Source organism: Anolis carolinensis, chromosome 5, assembly GCF_035594765.1.
Source record: "Anolis carolinensis isolate JA03-04 chromosome 5, rAnoCar3.1.pri, whole genome shotgun sequence".
Lineage (NCBI taxonomy): Eukaryota > Metazoa > Chordata > Lepidosauria > Squamata > Dactyloidae > Anolis > Anolis carolinensis.
The window spans coordinates 18,019,944-18,039,640 of NC_085845.1; the positions used below are offsets into that span (position 1 = coordinate 18,019,944).

Genomic DNA, 19,697 nt, shown 5'->3' on the forward strand with positions numbered 1-19,697 from the left:
GAGTAATTTTTGATTTAAAAATATTTCTATGTACTGCACCCTTGGAAATAAGGGAGGCATTAGTACCAGTTATTTCCTGCAATTCATCCTTGTCCAGTTAAACACAATAACTTGATGATTGGAATAGTTCCCATTAATTAACTCATTGGAAACTGTCTAGTAAAATTAGGTGTGAGTTACTAGATACATGTGTCCAATAGATTGCAAGAGTGATAGAGAAATGGAGCTTTATCGGCATCAATTGCCACTTGTAAGCCGCCCTGATTCCCCTCGGGTGAGAAGGGCGGGTATAAGTAATTGAAATAAATAAATATCCAATATAATACCTGTGGACATACCCTGAAAGGACCAGCAAAGTGCTACACATTGGCCAATGATTGATATCTCATCAGGGCTTCCAAAGGTTGAACAGACACATGATTTTGTTCTATAGGGCTTGTTTTAGATATTGACATGACTGAACAAACCTTGCCAAGAAGACCCCATGATAAGTTCACTTTAAGGTCACCATAAGTCCCAAAGGGGCACAACAACAGTGTCTAGAGTCACCATATCCAAAAACAACTACTTTCTTCTGATTTTACAATGCACCACACACTATTATCCAATAAAATTAAAATATATATATATAGTTCCTGTTGACTCCTGGAATAAGCAATTTGCTATTTCCATCCTCTACACCTTGTGCTCCAACTTCATAGTCTTTTATTACAATAATTTTAAGTTCATCTGTTTAAAAGCAATAAACTATTCCATGGAAAACAAGCCATCATTGAATAGCGTACATTTAAGAGTCGCTGTGTACTAGCCCAGGCTCGCCTCTTTCTCAACCACAATCCATACTGCATGTAATCTATCACTCCAGCCCATATGTTAGTAATCTTGGCTGAAAAAAGAATCCCAGGCAGCCCTCTGGAGTAATTCAAAAGCTACAGCTGAAAACATAATGTGCAGTAGAACACTTTCCTCAATAGCCTCATTTCTACCAAATGCCAAAACGTGAATATAGATTGTAGAGTAACTGGCCAGCAACTGTTTCTAATCTATTTATCCTGGCAAAGGAAGATGACAAGATATTACACCCATTCCATACAAAGACTGACTCGCTCTCTCAAGACAAGAGCATTATAACCGAGTATGAAATTGACTGCGAAGTCCAAAACCCTACTTCCACGTGCCTTCCATATGAAATCAGCCCTGCACATAAGCCAGGGAAGGGTAAAATATCTGCACTCAAGTATCCGTTGCATATCAACTGAAAAAGCTTGTCCTATACATACACAATGCAGAGGTAACTGGAGACGCTGGAATAAAAAGAAGGCTTACAAGATTACTTTAGTGCCTTATGCATGAATGGCTTTTCTGAAATATTTAGACATTTCCTCTTACCACACACTACAGTACTCTCTCACTTATCGTGGAGGTTATGTTCCAGGACAATCCGTGAAAAGTGAAAATCTGCTAAGTAGGGACCACATATTTGTGTTGTTTGCAAGTGGCGTCTCTGTCCCCTCCTCACCGCTCAAGCACGTGCATGTGTGCTCCTACCACTGCCTTGTGAGGCAAAATCAAAGCTTCTTCATCCTCCTTTTTTCTCCCTTCCTTAGGCTTCTCCTTAGAAAGGAAGTAGAAAGAGGGATTTATAATATTATTTTATGATTTATACTATTATTTTAGTGTTTATTAAAAACCCGCAAAACAGCGAGGGCACGAAAAGCGAACCGCGAAGTAGCGAGGGAACACTGTATTATGCTTTTGCTATCTCTCATTTCTGGTAAGGTACTTACGAGTACAGGTCGCTCTGCACCCATGCCCTAGAAGTGAAAACCTACAGAGGCACTCTGAATTAGAACTGCTTCTGTAGGTGACCTTATAGATTCATCTTGTAAAAGTGGGTTTACATGTGAATGAATATATCAAAGCAGATTCACACCCTTTAAACTCCAAATCTTTACTACATTCCAGAAAACTAGTCCTATTTTCTGGCAGCTGAAAAGGACAAATACTGACAGCCTGCAACACATTAGAAACCCTCCAAGGCTTTATCCTGCATCAGAAACTTCTAGCCTACTGAAGATTATGTTTGAATAAATTTATGAGTCCCCACTGGAGCCACAGGACTTTCCAGTTGATGATGAGCAGCAGTTTTGTAGCTAGACCAAGCTGGGATTCAGGCCAAAAGGAGCTTCCCCTGTTATAAGCCACTCCTGATTCAGAACCAGAATGTAGCATTTTGCTTAAGAGGAAAATGACAGGCTGTGGCTCTTTCCTGCCTTCTGCTGGAAGAAACTGCATAGTACAGCTTGCTAGAGATGCAAATTTGATTCCTAAATGGAGTGGGCAAAATTGTGCCAATGATAAGGGTACCAACAGTATCAACATCTGGAAATCTCCCCCCAAAAACAGTGTAAGGACAACACTTAAATATGATTCAGATATAGGAGAAAGTTTAATTATTAAGCAGACATAAAAGTGCTGCCTTGTGCTATAATTTTTTTTCAAATAAAAGCCTTTCAGATTTGTCCAACCATCTTTTAACTTCAGTGTATACATAAATGTTTAAATTATTTAAATTTGTCCTATATTTTAAAACTGTTCCAAATGAGTTCAATCAGCAACTGCCCAGAGATCTTATGATATGGGGAAGAATAAGTGCATTGTAATTAGATAAACAGGTACTGCAATTATATCTGTTACAAAACCTGGGGAATGCGAGAACAAAGTGTGTCAGCTTAGGGATCCACCTAATCTTGCAGTCTATATCCAAAAAGGACAAGCATTGGATTTTTTTAAATCAGAGGCTTCAAAGACTGCAAGATTCAGCTATGCAACTCCTTGGAAGCAAGTCCACAGAGCATGCCAAGCGTAAACTTTGAACACACCTAACTCTGTAGCTGTTTGATGTTATTTTTGTGGGTGTGCCCAGCACAGTTAGGGCTATGAGAAAACTAACCCAAAGCAATTTACCTGTGAAGCAAAAATGGAAATTGCAATTACACAATCATTTCAAATTCTTAGTTGTATGAACAGATGTTTACCAGATTCCGAACTTATGACAAACACAAAGAACAGGGGCACCTAAAAACATAAGAACCATGCTGGATTAAAGCAAAGATGTATACAGTGGCCATGCAAATGCCTAAAGGAAACCCATCATCTGATGATATAGGCAACAGTATCCCGCAGCAACAAGGTTGAGGGAAACGGTCTGCCTCCACTAAGTTTGGCAGATTTTTAAAATTGGCACCAGGCTCAAAATCACAAGTGTGCTCAAATAGATTGACTATGCAACTCTGAGGTTCATCCATTTATACTGAAGATGCCTTTTGTTATTTGTATGTAGCTTTCTTCACTCCGTGGACTAACAACAATGACAGTGGAAGAAGAAATCCAACATGTTTAAGGCATTGTGAGGAGCTGAAAAGAGCTAATATAAGCTCAATGAAAGCAGAGACTAAGGAAATAAGGGATACATTCCTGAAGAGCTAGAGCTCTGAACGAAGTGCTGCTAAGCATAGCAAGAGGGAAGAGCCAGGGGGCAACTACAAGGCTACATAGCCTTGCCACTACTACTGTGCTGCAAATGAAGCATAGCCCATGCTGATGAATGAATCCTACAGGATCCGAGGGAAAAATTAGTTTCTCTCTCTCAGTAGCTAACCCTATACCTTAAATACTCACCAATATATTTTGGTAAAGGGAAAACCTTAGCAAAAACAAATCATAATTTTTCTTGGAACTAGCCATTAGTTTTTTTTTTCTTTTCGTGTCAGGAGCAACCGGAGTTGCTTCTGGAGTGAGAGAATTGGCCGTCTGCAAGGACGTTGCCCAGGGGACGCCCGGATGTTTTGATGTTTTTACCATCCTTGTGGGAGGCTTCTCTCATGGAGCTGGAGCTGATAGAGGGAGCTCATCCACACTCTTCCCAGGTGGGATTCGAACCTGGCAGCTTTCAGGTCAGCAACCCAACCTTCAAGTCACTTAGTCCACTACGCCATCTGGGGGCTCCATTATAGTGTCAATTTATCACGCAAAATGTGATTCAGTGGGTTTATTCTAGTTGGTTTAAACAAATGCATTTTGGTTAAAGAAATAAAATTTGAAACTGGAAAAGGGCCAATGATTTTCCAAAACAAAAACTTTGAAGATAAATATTTATTTTTCACAGATGATGTGTAGTTTATTTGGAAATGTAAATCTGACCCCCCCCCCCAACATCTTTAATCTATTTACACTGAATTTCCACTCAACAGAGAAATAAAAGACACAAGGTCAAACAATTAACACATTTTATTACAAATTTCCCCCTTTCTATACAACACAATATTTCATTTTGTCCACTGGATATCAGCCTCACACAAATAGAAGTGCAAATGTAAGGTAGCCATCTGTGGGCTTTGTGACAGTAATACACACAGAAAAAAACCCTACTCTTCTCCAAGAAGCACAATGTTTGTACGCTCCTATTGTGCTCCAGTTCTTTCTTATTCATCCAAAATTCTCTGGACATAAAGCTTTGGTCAGGTAAATCTTTCCCCGGGCCTTGATGAACATTTTGAGAGATGTGAAATAATGATCTTCTTGCACAACTCTGCACCACCCAAATCTATCTGCATGGTTTCCTTTATAAGTTGTGTATGTTCTACCGTATTTCTTGGCCTGTGAGCTTTTGCCACTAGAGGTTTCTCCTGTCCTAAAGGGCCTATCTTGCTTGTTTGTAAAACAAAGTGATACACATTCTCCCATACACAGCTGGATGGGTTGCGCATTAAGAACAAATGAAATACAGAGTAGTTTTGACAAAAAATGTTTTGAATGAGAGTAACAAGGAAGGATTTGCTACATCAAAGTAAGCATATTAGTTTTGAAAACAGAAACAAAATATTTAACTTCCTATTAAGAACATTCTCATCAAATCTGCACAGAATCTGTGCAGTGATTTCTCCAAGTAATAATGACACATAAAACACTGACAGAAGTCATCCCTTCTTCTCCTGTGGTGGCAACACTCCAAACCCTTAATGGTCCAAACAGAAAGAGGGCCAACTGGCCTCGGCTGGTGAGGAATAAGCTTCTGCATACACAGTTCCTTCTGCAGAAGTCTTGAGCATATGGCCACAGCTTCAACCTACAATAGTCTTCCACCCAGAACTTGGAAGATATTTACATAGGGGACACAGTTGGCATCTTACAGGGATATCACAAAAGTACCCCATCCTACCAATAAGCACCAGCAATAGCCTGGCACTACAGCAGTGGGAGCAAAGGTGGTTAACAATTTCAGGAAGGACTTGTGATAGTTTTTTTCTAAAGCCAATAACGTAGATATTCCACGGACATTTTAGGGCTGGTACACTTCACATATTACTACCTTTCAAGTGATTTGCTGAATGATTGTCACAGGCTTGGTTTTCATGCTACAAAGAAGAAAGCCTTCTGGCCAAGGCTGGGGCAAATGCCCATAGGGGAAAGAAACATGAGAATTCTGACAATAGAGCAGCACAAAACACAAACTTTGCAAGTCTAACAGCTGCACTGCTCACCAATAAACACAATAAAAACACAAAGATGACAATATGCAGTTGAAATCTCTCTGGCATTACTTGTTATATTTATACATAATTAGGATGAAATTATTTCCTCAGCAATCAGTAATTTTCTGTTACACTTTGTTTGCTTTTATAAAGAAGCATATGGTGGTACTCTCATGCCATATTAATTCAAGTGAGCAAATGAACCAAAATAACATAGTTTTGGAAAAACCAAAGATCAGCCAAGCTGACAGCTGCTATTTCTGTCCAACAATCAAATCTCCTAAGCATTCTCCAAAAATCAGTTTTCTTTTCAAGAATCGACAATGGGTTACTTTAGGTCTGCATAGTGCAACCATGGAGGAAAAAGTTCTGAACTGAACATATACAAGCCTTAAGCTGTTCTTCAGAGGACTGTTTTTAAATGTTGTTTTTAAATATAAGCATTTTTTGAGAGCTTACCTGAGGAAAAGTACAGTCACATGAAAAAAGCAGTTGGTTATTTTTCCAATATCCTTTAAAGTTACAAGATGTTGAAGATCAAAAGTTCTCAGCAATGAACACAGAAGGCAGCATATTTTAAACAAATGCTGACATTTTCTTCAATTTTTTCCTAAACCTTTCCTGCTTCGGAAAAAGCTGCCACTCAACCCTAACTTGTCATATAAAAATGTTTTGGACTATTTATTTATACATACATGTACAAGAGTTCAAAGTGTCTTATTATAGTCGGCAAGTCCTGTAACATTTCGCAGTGATTTCTGGCTTTCCCCAATTCACATGCAATCCACAACATTGCTGGACCCATGACCCATGTCACGGATTTGGCTGCTAAGACAAGCACAGACAGCTACTCCGGCTCCAGCTCTGCAGTGAGACACAGAACCCACAAGCTCCCATCTAAAAGGAAAAACAAGGAAGAATGTCAAACAATGGCAAACCACCATTCATCAAATGTATCTGATATCATAAGTGAAAAAAGCTTAGCATGTAAGAGAGATGCATAAATTTACTCTTCTATAACAAATGTAATTTTGAAAATCACTTTTATTCAATTTCATGGCTTTTTAAGGGTTCTGCAGCACCACTCATTTAGAACAGTCTAGATCAGTACAGACTTGAATGATAAACATTCATACTGAAAGACAAAAATATGCAGAAATTGGCATTTTGTTTATACATACAATAGCTGGGATTGTGCAAAAGCAAGATGCATTTTAAATCAGGATTGCTTATCATTTGTCTGAAGAGAAAGTGAGAGGACTTTCTCTGGGAAACATTTTTGCCATGGGAAACATTTTTGCCATGTTTTATCCCCTCCCACAAAATGTTATGTCCATGAGAAACATTTTTGAAAAAGAGGACACAAATGGAAGTATTATTATATTTATTTATTTATTCAAATAGTCATACATTTCTATGTGTTTGTTGCATACAGTGCAATATTTTCCAACTATTAGGATTTCATTATCATTCATCACATAATATATTTTCTGTAAGGGGTCACAGTCTATAAATTGAAGTTTTTAAAAGGCCTTTTATGGGACATAAAGTGGCTTCAAAATGTGGTGAAAATCCCAACGAGCTCCCTAAATGACATTTGGGACCATTTCAGAGCAATTGTTAAAAATAAAAAAACAAGGAAATTGACTGCTGTGGAAGGCACATTCTCTTCTCTCCCCTGGGCTAGATGTGACAGTTACAGAATGATTTTATATTTAGCAGAGACAGCTAACATGAGCCAATTCTGTAATTCCCTGGAACATCCTTGAGCTATTGTCAGATACTGTCAGTTCTCTATGTACTGATCTAGCATAGAACGAGCAAAAATCTCAAATTACCTGTTCGCCACAGGATCATAGGCTTCCACTGTATTCAGGTAAGCGTTTCCATTATGTCCTCCCACTGCAAAAATTTTCCCCATTAAAGTTGCTATGCCAACTCCACCTCGAGGAGTTGTGAGCTCTGCTACATATTCCCACTTGCTTCCACTGCGAGGGTCAAATCGTTCAACAGAGCTAAGTGGAGAATTGTCATCAAAGCCACCTACATAAAGACATACATAGGAAAAAAGCAGTTGCAGTATGGTAGATTAGGTAAATGTGTATGTGCATGTGCGTATGAACCTATTCACTCTATTGGTAAAGGACTCTGAACTCAGAACAGTATACCAGTTTATCATGAACTGGTTTCCCCCTCTTATCAGAAATGGCAGGCTATATTTAAATTATATCTCAATATTCAACTGAAAATTCATTAATAAATAGCATAGATCTTCCACTACTATCATAGTTCATAAACAGACGTTTGTACTTCTTAGGATATGTATGTGCATTTCCTAGAAAAAGTTTACAAGGCATAGAACATTTAATTGAGCTTGTAAACAAACAATATTTTGCTATTGTTGCACCAGCTGTTCAAAATATAGAATGATCTGAATCGGCTCTACCCATTAAGGTAGGTATGACTTTCACAGGGGATACATTATTTGGAGATGAAACGTCTTTTCAAATTGTAGCATCTTTCCTCTAGATCTTCACAACCGAGAGTAGCTAAGAAGGCCATTTTAGAAATGCTTTTAGAATGAATATTCAATTTCTATACCAAAAATGATGTCTACAAAGGCCTCTAACACCCAGTCTCCATAGCACTGTTAACTCAAGTGCCTCTTCTTTAATTCAATGTTGGTCTATTCTTTTCTTTAGCTATGGACAATTATGCTGATTAATGAATTTGCTAACAATCTGCATATACATTTACTCTGGACTTGTTTCCAGCAAGTCAATCTTGTCCTTAGCTTATAAAGGCACTTCATATATTTCTGAGGCACAGCATCAGGCATGAGCAAATTTTGGACTTCCAGGTGTTTTGGACTTCAACTCTCACAATTGTGGGAATTGAAGTCCAAAACACCTGGAGGGCCAAAGGTTGCCCATGCCTGCATTACATACTGCTACCCTACATACTTGGCTGAAATTATTAAAATTTTCAATGTTGGTACTCTGAAGCTTTATAAATCATCCATAAACTTTTTATTACAGCAAACAATGTCTCTCTTGGAGAAAAAGCAACATCTGCATTCTGAGATCTGGTAAACCACCCAAGGTTTATAGAGTTAAGCCTAATCTGCAACTCAGATGATTTGGGAGAAGGTACATCAAGGTTAATAAGATTACTCAAATCTAGTGGTGCTCTCTTTGCTTTTCATAACAGCTTCACCACACATATACAAGAAGGAAAATGACTGTCTACAGCCATATCCCAATACTAAAGAAATAAAACCTTAAATCAGTCATTACAATTAGATGTGACTTCTTCGAATGCTCAGGTTATACCAGAGCTTCTGGAAAATACTGTCATCTCCATGGGTTACTTACCTACTACATATAAACAGCCATGGAGCTCACTAACTCCATTGCCAGCTCTTCGCTGGCCCATTTCTTTTACTTCTATCCATTTATCCAGGTAAGGATCATACTTTTCCACACTGGAAAGGGAAGCAACACCATCATTCCCACCGACAGCATATACATAGTTCTGAAAGGAGGAAAGGGTGAAAAGAACTTTACATCTGAAAGCAGGGCCTAAGAAAGTGAATTAGAAACCATTATCGAAACAAAAACAATTCCTCCCGTCCCTTTTAATCCCCCAACAGAAGTTATTGTTGTACAACTCCTTTGTTATATAGCAAATGTCTGTCCCCAGTTAAGACTTTGGCAAAGCCTAATTACCACCATCAAATTCATGGAGTTGCTAAAACTCAACAAGCGACTTGAAGACACATACCCACAATCATACACAAATATCAAAAACCTAAAAAAGGAAAACTTTCACTCAGATTCATTGACAAGCTTGTCACAGTTTTTGAAATGAATTGCCAATGGGCTGCTTGTTTCACATAATCCAAATTTGAACTTTACTAATATATATACCCATATTGTTACCTGATGAAATTTACAAACAGGTGAAAATCTAATAAATTTATCACAGAATTTAATTTTGTATTTTGCCTGTGGTAATTACCCAGAATTGAGACATCATCTGAAGCAAAGACTGTGACAACCCATCCAGAAATGCTGGCTTTCACACACCCTTACCCTGCTTGAATATGCCTGGGGGGAAAAAGGAGCACCTCACACCTTCTTACAGTGCTGGACTTCTAACCCAACTAAGAAAAATAACTGCTTACCATCAGAGCCACAGAGCCAACTCCTCCTCGAGGTGTATTCATAGGTGCAACTCCACTCCACTGATCTGATTCGATGTCGTACCTCTCCACTTCACTGAAGCAAGTATTATCATCCAAGCCTCCTATGGCATAGATGGGGCCTCCAAGCGAGGCAAGAGCAATTCCTCTCCTATTAGAAACAAAGCTGGGTTAATGGACTATATCATTCATTATGCGACAACCAATCTATCCATAACACTTATAAGCTAGTACACTATCCCATCTTATACTGAGGATTTCGAGCATCTTATTAAACCAGACTACAGTCAGTCCACATTTTCAGGTTTGACATCTGCAGATTTGATTATCCATGGGTTTAAGTAATATGTCCTCTCCTTCAAGTCTCTAGGTGTTCCACTGCAAACCTATAATTAACTCTGCCAGAGGTTGACCATAGAATTCTTCTCTAGCCATTGTAGGTCTTCCGGCACAAACCTGTGGTTAACTTCTGGCAGATACTGACAACAGGGACACACTACAGCAACTAGAGATGTTTTCAAAGGTAATTTTTTTTTAAAAAAAAAATACATTTCCCCCCATTTTGCAAGGGCCTGGAACCCTTAATCCCAGCTAATGTGGAGGGTTGACTATGCTTATAAACTATCATTAAAATTTAACATTAAAACAAGATATAAAAAAGTAATTGGTAAGGGGAATGGGAGAGGGAATGACAAAGACAAACACAAAAGGAAAAAAGGGGAAAAAGGAAAAATCATTCATAAGATATCAATCCATTCAGTAAAATTTTAGATCATAAACTTCTTCAAAGATGTGTCAAAATACCAAGAAAAAATCAGAATATATTATTGGTATTGTTCAGACAACAGAATTTCAAAAAACAGACTTTACATTGACGCAAGTAATTTTTTTCTAGCAAGTTCCATATCTTTATTCCGTATGTAATCTGTGGAGTAATTTTTGCTAAAAAAAACTCCAGAATAGCTTTGATTCTTGAAAATGTTAATAGTTTTTAGATTTTTGAAGCTTTCAGCTTTATAGCAGAGATGATATATCTATTTTTCTTCAGGCAACAACTTGACAGCTCTTGCTTTTCTTCCTAGTTGATCTTTTTTTGTTCTTCATTTCTTTTTTACTATTATGTCCTAGTTTCAGTTTCCAATTCTTTTCTGGTGTTTTCCATTTTATTTTAAACTGGAAGAAAAATGAGCAAGTCTAATTACTTGCTGGGTGTTCAGTAATCCACATTGACTTCTTTATTTTTTATAGGTAAGGTCCAATCCAGATTTAGCTAACCTTTTAGTATTCATTGATGCTTTCATCATCCATTTATTTGACAGAGGATCAAACATTTCCATACTGCCTAAGTGTTCATTTCCATCATGCCCGCCTACTGCATACACTTTACCTGAAAAACAGAATGATGTAGTCATCACACAAACTAGTATACCTATCAATATAGAATACATCTGCCTATTGCTCGGAGTTATACAATTGTCTACATTGCTGGTATCACTTAAGTAGTTAAGTAGTCTGGATAGTGTAAGTACAAACAACCTGTTGTCAGGGGTGGGAATATTACAGCCTGTTGTCAGGGGTGGGAATCATGTAGATATTGTTAAAGACTGTATTTCCCAGCATTCTCCACCACTATCTATAATACCTAGGGCTGCTAGCAGTTGCAATTCAGCTTTATCTGGAGGGTCACACACATATTTAAGGCCTTACATGGTCTAGGGCCGATGTACCTGAGGGACCGCCTCACTCCCTACAAACCCCAGAGATCCCTCCGTTCTGAGGACCAAGACCTGTTGGAAGTCCCCAGTTTTAAGGCCTTGCGTCTAACAGCAACTAGACGCAGAGCCTTTTCAGCAGTGGCACCATCTCTCTGGAACACCTTGCCACCTGAAGTCCGTGCCTTGCGGGACTTGTCGGCTTTCCGCAGGGCATGTAAGACACACCTGTTTCGGCAGGCCTTTGAGTTCTGTTAGATGTTTTAAAAGGTGCTTTTAGGATGTTTTTAAGATATTTTTAAAGATGTTTTAAGATGCTTTTAAATTGTTGATTTTAGCCGGTTCTTGTAAGCCACCCCGAGCCCTAGGAGAGTGGCGGCATATAAGTTTGAAAAATAAATAAAATAAATAAATAAAAAATATTTCAGGCTATAAAACCTTACCAGGTATATCTAATGGCATATGTTGTATCCTACTGATTATTTCCTTCAATTAAATCAGTGGTTCTCAACCTGTGGGTCCCCAGATGTTTTGGCCTTCAACTCCCAGAAATCCTAACGGCTAGTAAACTGGCTGGAATTTCTGGGAGTTGCAGGCCAAAACACCTGGGGACCCACAGGTTGAGAACCATTAAATTAAAAGAACACAATTTCCAATTACTTTCTGATCTAAACAAGACTGTTACAATTACAGAAATCATGTCTATGTCTCTGTCATTTACAGACTAATTTTGAATTTCACATGCATACCACTATACCTAGAATTTAAAGGGAGACTGATTATGACATTGTGGAGAACCTTCTCAATTGTGGGGTCCACACTTGCTATTTTCTGTGAGCAGAAATGAATTTGGTTCCCTCTCTGATATCCCCCACCCCATCATTTAATGACTTCTCTAATTTGTAGGCATTTGACCTCTTAAAGTGTTCAGGTTTTGGTTCTCCTGAGGTCTTAGTTCTCTTTATAAAACAACTGCCTACACATTATTCCATATAGTTTTTACAGATTAGCCTTAATGCATTTAATTTCACAGTGAGGTGCCACGGGTATTCTCTTTAATTGGAAAGTCATGGTATGAAATGTTGTAAAGTAGGTCACTAGCAAAGATGTTGGTTTTCCATTAGAAAATTAGGCACAGAAAAAATCTACAGGGCTAAAAAGGAAGCAAGAAAACTCAATTGCAATTAAAGATTTCTGTATATTTTTACAAAATTAATATTAAACCAGCAGTGTGTGAAGATACACATTCAGGATGATGGTAGGGAGAGACCAAGAAAACTATGTGAAATTAGTGCTAAAAGGGGTGAAATGATGGATACCTAACCAGTAAGATTCACCAGTTCAAGTATTTTCAAAACATTAGCCAAAATGCTTATTATCAAATTTCAGCTACAGGTAATGCTTCAAAGTTCTGGGAGCCAAAAGCAACTTCACAAAAAAGTAATCTTTGATATTTATACACTGAATATTAAATAAATATGTCATCCTATTTTTGGGGAGTAAATCCTTCATAATACAAATTCATTGTGAGTTACTATGGTTATTAGATTAGTCATTATTTTTAGCACTGGAGAAGGCTGATCTCTAATAACAGAATACCAAACTTATATTTGAGAGGAAAACAAAATGTTATATGTTTTCATTTCAAGAAATGAATTATTTTTGGGTCATTTTATATATAAAGGCTAGAATTCCAATTGACAGAACAGCTGAAGCATCAACTCGGAAATATACATCTTAAACCAAAGTTGTCTTTTTTACCAACCTCCCACAGAGATGACACCCACATGTCTCCGTCTACTGTTCATCTCAGGACCAAAAAACCAACTGTTATTGTTTACTGAGTAGCATTCAATGCTGCGAAAAGGGTCACCAGATCCACCTCGACCACCAACACAGAAAAGGACACCTAATAAGAAAGATGCAGTGGTTCAAGGTAGTGACATGAAATTCCTGTAAATTTTGAATCCGGAAGAACATTATTTCCTTGTTTCTTCAACAAAGCAGAATATACCGTATATACTCGAGTATAAGCCGATCCGAATATAACCCGAGGCACCTAATTTTACCATAAAAACTGGGAAAACTTATTGATGCGAGTATAAGATAAAGGTGGCAAATGCAGCAACTACGTGTCACATTCAAAAATAAAAATAGATATTAATAAAATTGCATTATTTGAGACATCCGTAGGTTAAATGTTTTTGAATATTTATATAAAACTGTAATTTAAGATAATAATAAGACTTTAATAAGATAAGACTGTCCAATGCTGAATACCTATATACTCAAGTATAAGCTGACCTGAATAGAGGCTGGCTAGGACCCTCACTCGAGTATAAGCCAAGGGGAACTTTTTCAGCTTTAAAAAAGGGCTGAAAAACTAGGCTTATACTCGAGTATATACAGTATGTGAAGTCGAAGGTGACCCCCCCCCCCTCAATAAAAGAAAGTAATTTATAGTTTTGCTAAGGACAAGGACATCAGGCTGGATAATAAGGGTTAACTCTTGGTCAATTTGCAAAGGCACTAACAACAACAACAAGGACCCTTCCCATGTTAGATAGTGTGTACATTTAATCAAGGCTTTATGTCCTATATTTCATATATTTATAGCAGAACGTAACAAATTTATTACTGGAAGACATATCACAAATGTTATTTGACTTTTTCCATCTGAGCCACACCTCGGCCAAAGAATTAACATACTTCTAGTTGTTTCCCATCTCAGTCAGTCAACGACTCACAAACAAAAGGGACTCCCTTTTCAGCTGAGAAACATTTACATATCTAGGCTAAAGGTTAGCCAAGCAAACATTATGCTTTATAAGCTTTCCCTTGCCATTAATTTCCCCCTCCTGCATGAACCCCTTTGTATCCCTTGCGCCATCTCCCAGTTCTAGGGGAACCCCAAAAAAGCCCTTTTGCCTACTCGGCTCCTGGAGAACCTCTGGGATTCCTCTCTTTCCCCCCATGAGAAACACAAAGGAGATCGGAGCCCTTTGAACGCCACATGGGACTACCTGCGTCTCACTCCCAACACATGGGGATGCTGGGTCTAGTGTTTCTTCCCCACTGTGAATCCCACATGTGTCTCCTATAAAATTTATTTTATTTTTATGATACCTTGCCCCTTATAAAAGAAGCACTACGACCCTGATGTGAACTTTTGACCAGCACACCATTCAGACCTGAGCACTATCAGGATGCCTCAGGCCATGTACTACAAGTATGGATTACCATGATCACTCTCTGGAAAATAAAACAATGAATTTCTTCTCAAACCTCAGAGGGCAAGGGCAAACCATTTGAGAATGAAGAAACCTCTGGACACTCTAATCATTCACCAAAAAAGGCTTACCCCTTCCGCGGGGAGACAAGGGTAAGCCACAGCTGTCCAGGCAAAGCCATCTCCCTCCTTGGACTCTGAATCATCTTAATCTAAATCTTAATCAAGATTTCCGATACTGCTGCTCTTTTGACAATGGGACTGGCATTCAGGTGTCAGACTCTCATTCAAGAGACTTGTTATTTCAATCAATATATCAATATCCAGGTCCAGCTTGCAGGGCCCTGAGGCTCTCGCCAGACCGCTTGACAAAGGACCCAACATAGGGTCACTCAATAATCCTGTCATCAACATATGTTTGCCTTTGTTTCTCCTGCTGCCACACCTCCATCTCCCTCATCACAGCAAGGCTGAGTCCAGCCAGGGGCAGTGGGAATTTTGAACCTGAAAACTGTATAAAAGTGCATGCTTTGCTATGTTACGTATCTCAGTTTATTTTTGGCAAACTATCGCCAGCTGGCATAACTTTCAACCGAAATTAAATAAAAGTCCTTGGTGGCTTCTGCTTCAACTTGAAAGTTATATTCTGGAAATTATTGGATTCTTTTCTCACCAGGCTTGACCCTCAACTTGGATCTCACTATCCAATGCTGCTCTAAACTGCTTGTTAACATATGGAAAATTGGGTAGAAAAATAGCAGGATTAGTATCTTTTACAGACTGAAAATCACTTTGTTACTTTGGGAAATATAAAGCATATTATATTTAATTTCATCTAGCATAAAAAATATCACATTGGGGATATTACAGTTTATTCAGATTATAAATAGAAATGGAATTTAGTTTACATTTTATTTTGTGTTACAAATACAAGGTCCTGAACTGCACATGAACTGTAAGCAACATATTTGGTTTATGAGTCAAGCAAAGACAAACAAAAAATCAACATAAGCAAATAAAAATACTTTCACCCTTCCTGAATGAACATGTTCTGACAAATAAATAGGTAGCAGAAACTAGTCTGTTTGGCTGACTTATTTTCCTTATAGCCATTTAACACTAAGAGTACAATGTGAATAATTCTACCCAAACAAACTTTGTTCAAATTAAGCCAATGTTTTTATAACACAGATTTAAAAGTTGACAAAAAATATCCAGTTCAGCTTTGAATGTAGAATTGTAAAAGATAATATCACTTTTAAATGTTACTAACCCTATCTATTCATGCATACCAACGACAATACCTCCTCAATGCCCCCTAGAGGTTATGAAAAATTTGGCTCCATAATGTACTCTAGGGGACATGCCTGGGCAATTTCTTGGCTTCTTCACACATACCTAGTCATTTACCTGAGCCTAAAATAGCCAGAGTCTCTCAGCAAACATGGCAATTTACTTCCACGCATTCAGGATATGTTGGGAACATTATGAGAAAAGGCTTGAACTGACAAGAGGGGAGACTACTAAGGTCTCTTTATGGGCCAACAAAGCTCACAACACCCAATAGTTGTCCACCCTGTATAAGGTCAATCAAATGCAAATGCAGATGTGTGGTGCCATAATGACTGTCTTTTAGATGTATATTTCAATTAGACAAAAAGAAATCTGATAGCTTGGTTCACACAAGAAAACTCATAATAGCTCAGCTATTCCTGCTTATCAAAGTATCAAACTCTGACACTTTCATGCCCACCTTTCTGAGTACAGGGAGTCCCCGAGTTACAAACATCTGACTTACAAATGATTCATAGTTAAGAACAGGGGTGAGACAACAGGAAGTGTGAGAAATCTACCACTCAGAAGGGAAATTCATTCCTGAAAGAGTTATCCTGGGAAAAAGGTGTCTCCACTGAAACTTTATCACCATTCCTTGTTTTCAGAACAAGTCATTTCCCCCCCAAAATCCAGTTATCACAGGCATACACCAAGCAGCACTGGGGGAGGGGGCATGAATAGAGAGGTGGAAACAAATGGTTAACTGAAATTAATCTACTAGGCACACACCGGTCCCACTGTTGAACATACAGATTTCAAAAAAATATGAGTTAAAGTATTACCGGCTGTGTGCTTCCTCGGTGTAGTCCTGACAGAATATTCAAAATCTGGTACTGTATGACTGCTCAAGTGAAGGTGGTAGTTTCTTGCTTCATCCAACAAGTCCCTACATTTTAGATTCTGTTTGACAATCTCTTCTTTTGCCACCACTCCCATAAGAAAGCAAATGGGCAACAGAGGCAGGCGTACCTAGAGACAGATAATGTATTTAAATGAAGTGGAAATTATTAAGTCCTACACTAATGTGTAGGTGCAATGCAGGATATTCAAAGCTACTAAAAGAAACGATAATGCCTCTCTAACTGTCTCATACTAAAGGTACATGGCTTCACTAGCAATACGCCTTGCAACTTGATCAACTGGGGGACGTATTGGTTTATCCATTCAAAATGGCTGCAGAAATTAAAAGGGAAGAATTAGCCATGTGACAGAGTGTAGGTTTCTTTTTAATCATTTTCATTCTATTTGAAAGAAATCTTGCCTCCGTGACCGTCTCTCCCTCCATAAACCTGCCCGATCTTTACGATCATCCGGGGAGGCCCTTTTATCACCACTGTCGTTATCCCAGGCCCGCCTTGTGAGTACAAGGGAGAGGGCCTTTTCTGCTGTGGCCCCCCGACTATGGAACTCACTGCCTACTGAAATCAGGCAAGCTCCCACTTTGTTAGCTTTTAGGAAAGACCTGAAAACATGGCTCTTCCGCTGTGCTTTTGGTGAGTAACTTCTGTTATATATTTCGGTGTTACTCCCCCCAAACATCTATCCTCTAAACTGCCCCACTCTCATATGTCCCTGTACACATTGGAGTACCCCTCTGTCCCTCACACTCCGGGTTTTATCTTTGTGTTCATGCGGCCTGCTCTTGTTTGACTGTTTCTTGATTTCTTGATGTGATGTTTATTATTATGTATTGTATTAATTTTAATTATGTTATTATATGCTGTTTTATATTTTATTATATTGTATTGCTTTGGGCATGGCCCCATGTTAGCCGCCCCGAGTCCCTGCTGGGGAGATGGTGGCGGGGTATAAATAAAGTTTTATTATTATTATTATTATTGCCTCTTCTGCTTTGTTCAATAGCCAGATGATTGGAATATTGCAAAGCTGAAAATATTTCATGAGGTTACAAGAGCAGGCTCAGGACATGTCAAAAGGGTTAAGAGGCACTGGACAACCTGAATCATAAGAACAGCACATGGAAATCCTAGAGGAAATTGACTACACCAGGTATTCAACCATTTCTGGTTGAAGGCCCTCTTTTGTAAAGGCCAGTTATGTTAATGAAGCAGTTTGGGACTTGTGCCATCACATACCAAACATGAACACTAGAGCTATATTCCTGTTGCAGACCTTGATAGAAGGCAGTACTAGTACAGTAGAGACTCACTTATCCAAGCCTCGCTTATCCAAGACTCTGGATTATCCAAGCCATTTTTGTAGTCAATGTTTTCAATATATCGTGATATTTTGGTGCTAAATTCGTAAATACAGTAATTACAACATAACATTACTGCGTATTGAACTACTTTTTCTGTCAAATTTGTTGTATAACATGATGTTTTGGTGCTTAATTTGTAAAATCATAACCTAATTTGATGTTTAATAGGCTTTTCCTTAATCCCTCCTTATTATCCAAGATATTCGCTTATCCAAGCTTCTGCTGGCCCGTTTAGCTTGGATAAGTGAGACTCTACTGTACTTACGTACTAATGTAGTCAAATTAAAGTCAAATTAATGAAGCTGTAAAAGCCTCCTTGTGGAGAGAAAACAGATTATAAATAAACATCATCATTATCAACAACAACCATAACCAGTCAAATGCCCTTATCTTTATCTGTGGATGAAAAATCCAGCCATGCACACATAAGATAAATTTATATCCCGTGTCCATTAGAAGAGAGTATTTTCTTGAGAACCATACAAACAAATAGTTGTCAGGTTGCAGAAATACTCCAACAGGTGCCATAATAAAGTGACATTACTCTGAGTCAGGGGTCCCCAAACTACGGCCCGCGGGCCACATGCGGCCCGTCGGAGCTATTTATACGGCCCGCGGGGCAGTAGCTCCCTCCTCCTCTGCCAAGAAAGATGTGTGTGGCAAAGAGAAAGAGGAAACGGCCTTTCCCTTCTCCCTCGCCCCGCGCGCACCTTTTCTGCTGCCGCTGCCGCCGAAGAAGGAGCACGCAGGGCGAGCGAGGAGGCAGGGAAGGTGAGTGGCTTTCTCGCCTCGCTGCCGCTGCCGCCGAAGAAGGAGCACGCAGGGCGAGCGAGGAGGCAGGGAAGGTGAGTGGCTTTCTCGCCTCGCTCGCCCCGCGCGCTCCTTTCCCGCCGCTGCTGTCGAGGAAGGAGTGCACGGGGCGAGCATGGAGAGAAAGCCACTCACCTTCCCTGCCTCCTCGCTCGCCCCGCGCGCTCCTTTCCCGCCGCTGCCGCTGAAGAAGGAGCGCGCAGGGCGAGCGAGGAGGCAGGGAAGGTGAGTGGCTTTCTCGCCTCGCTCGCCCCGCGCGCTCCTTTCCCGCCGCTGCTGTCGAGGAAGGAGTGCACGGGGCGAGCATGGAGAGAAAGCCACTCACCTTCCCTGCCTCCTCGCTCGCCCTGCGCGCTCCTTTCCCGCCGCTGCTGCCGAAGAAGGAGTGCGCAGGGCGAGCGAGGAGGCAGGGAAGGTGAGTGGCTTTCTCGCCTCGCTCGCCCCGCGCGCTCCTTTCCTACCGCCGCTGTCGAGGAAGGAGTGCACGGGGCAAGGAGAGAAAGCCACTCGCCTTACCTGCCTCCTCGCTCGCCCTGCGCGCTCCTTTCCCGCTGCCGCTGTTGCCAAGGAACATAAGCACTGGGCAAACAAGAAGAGAAAGGCACTCACCTTTCCTGCCTCCTTGCCCGCCCCGTGCGCTCCTTTCCAGCCA

General features: G+C 39.6%; 1 protein-coding gene across 2 annotated transcripts in view; it reads right to left on the reverse strand.

The window, feature by feature from the left end:
* Window positions 1–4,275: 4,275 nt before the first annotated feature.
* Window positions 4,276–19,697, reverse strand: part of klhl8 (kelch like family member 8) — a 31,128-nt gene continuing 15,706 nt past the window's right edge. For both annotated transcript variants that reach the window (XM_003221288.4, XM_062981855.1), the window contains exons 4-10: window positions 16,797–16,983; window positions 13,216–13,359; window positions 11,014–11,125; window positions 9,721–9,889; window positions 8,909–9,068; window positions 7,373–7,577; window positions 4,276–6,431 (exon numbers count right to left, since the gene is read on the reverse strand). In XM_003221288.4, the coding sequence (XP_003221336.2) occupies window positions 6,308–6,431; window positions 7,373–7,577; window positions 8,909–9,068; window positions 9,721–9,889; window positions 11,014–11,125; window positions 13,216–13,359; window positions 16,797–16,983 (1,101 nt within the window). In that variant the 3' untranslated portion in view covers window positions 4,276–6,307. The remainder of the gene's footprint in view (window positions 6,432–7,372; window positions 7,578–8,908; window positions 9,069–9,720; window positions 9,890–11,013; window positions 11,126–13,215; window positions 13,360–16,796; window positions 16,984–19,697) is intronic.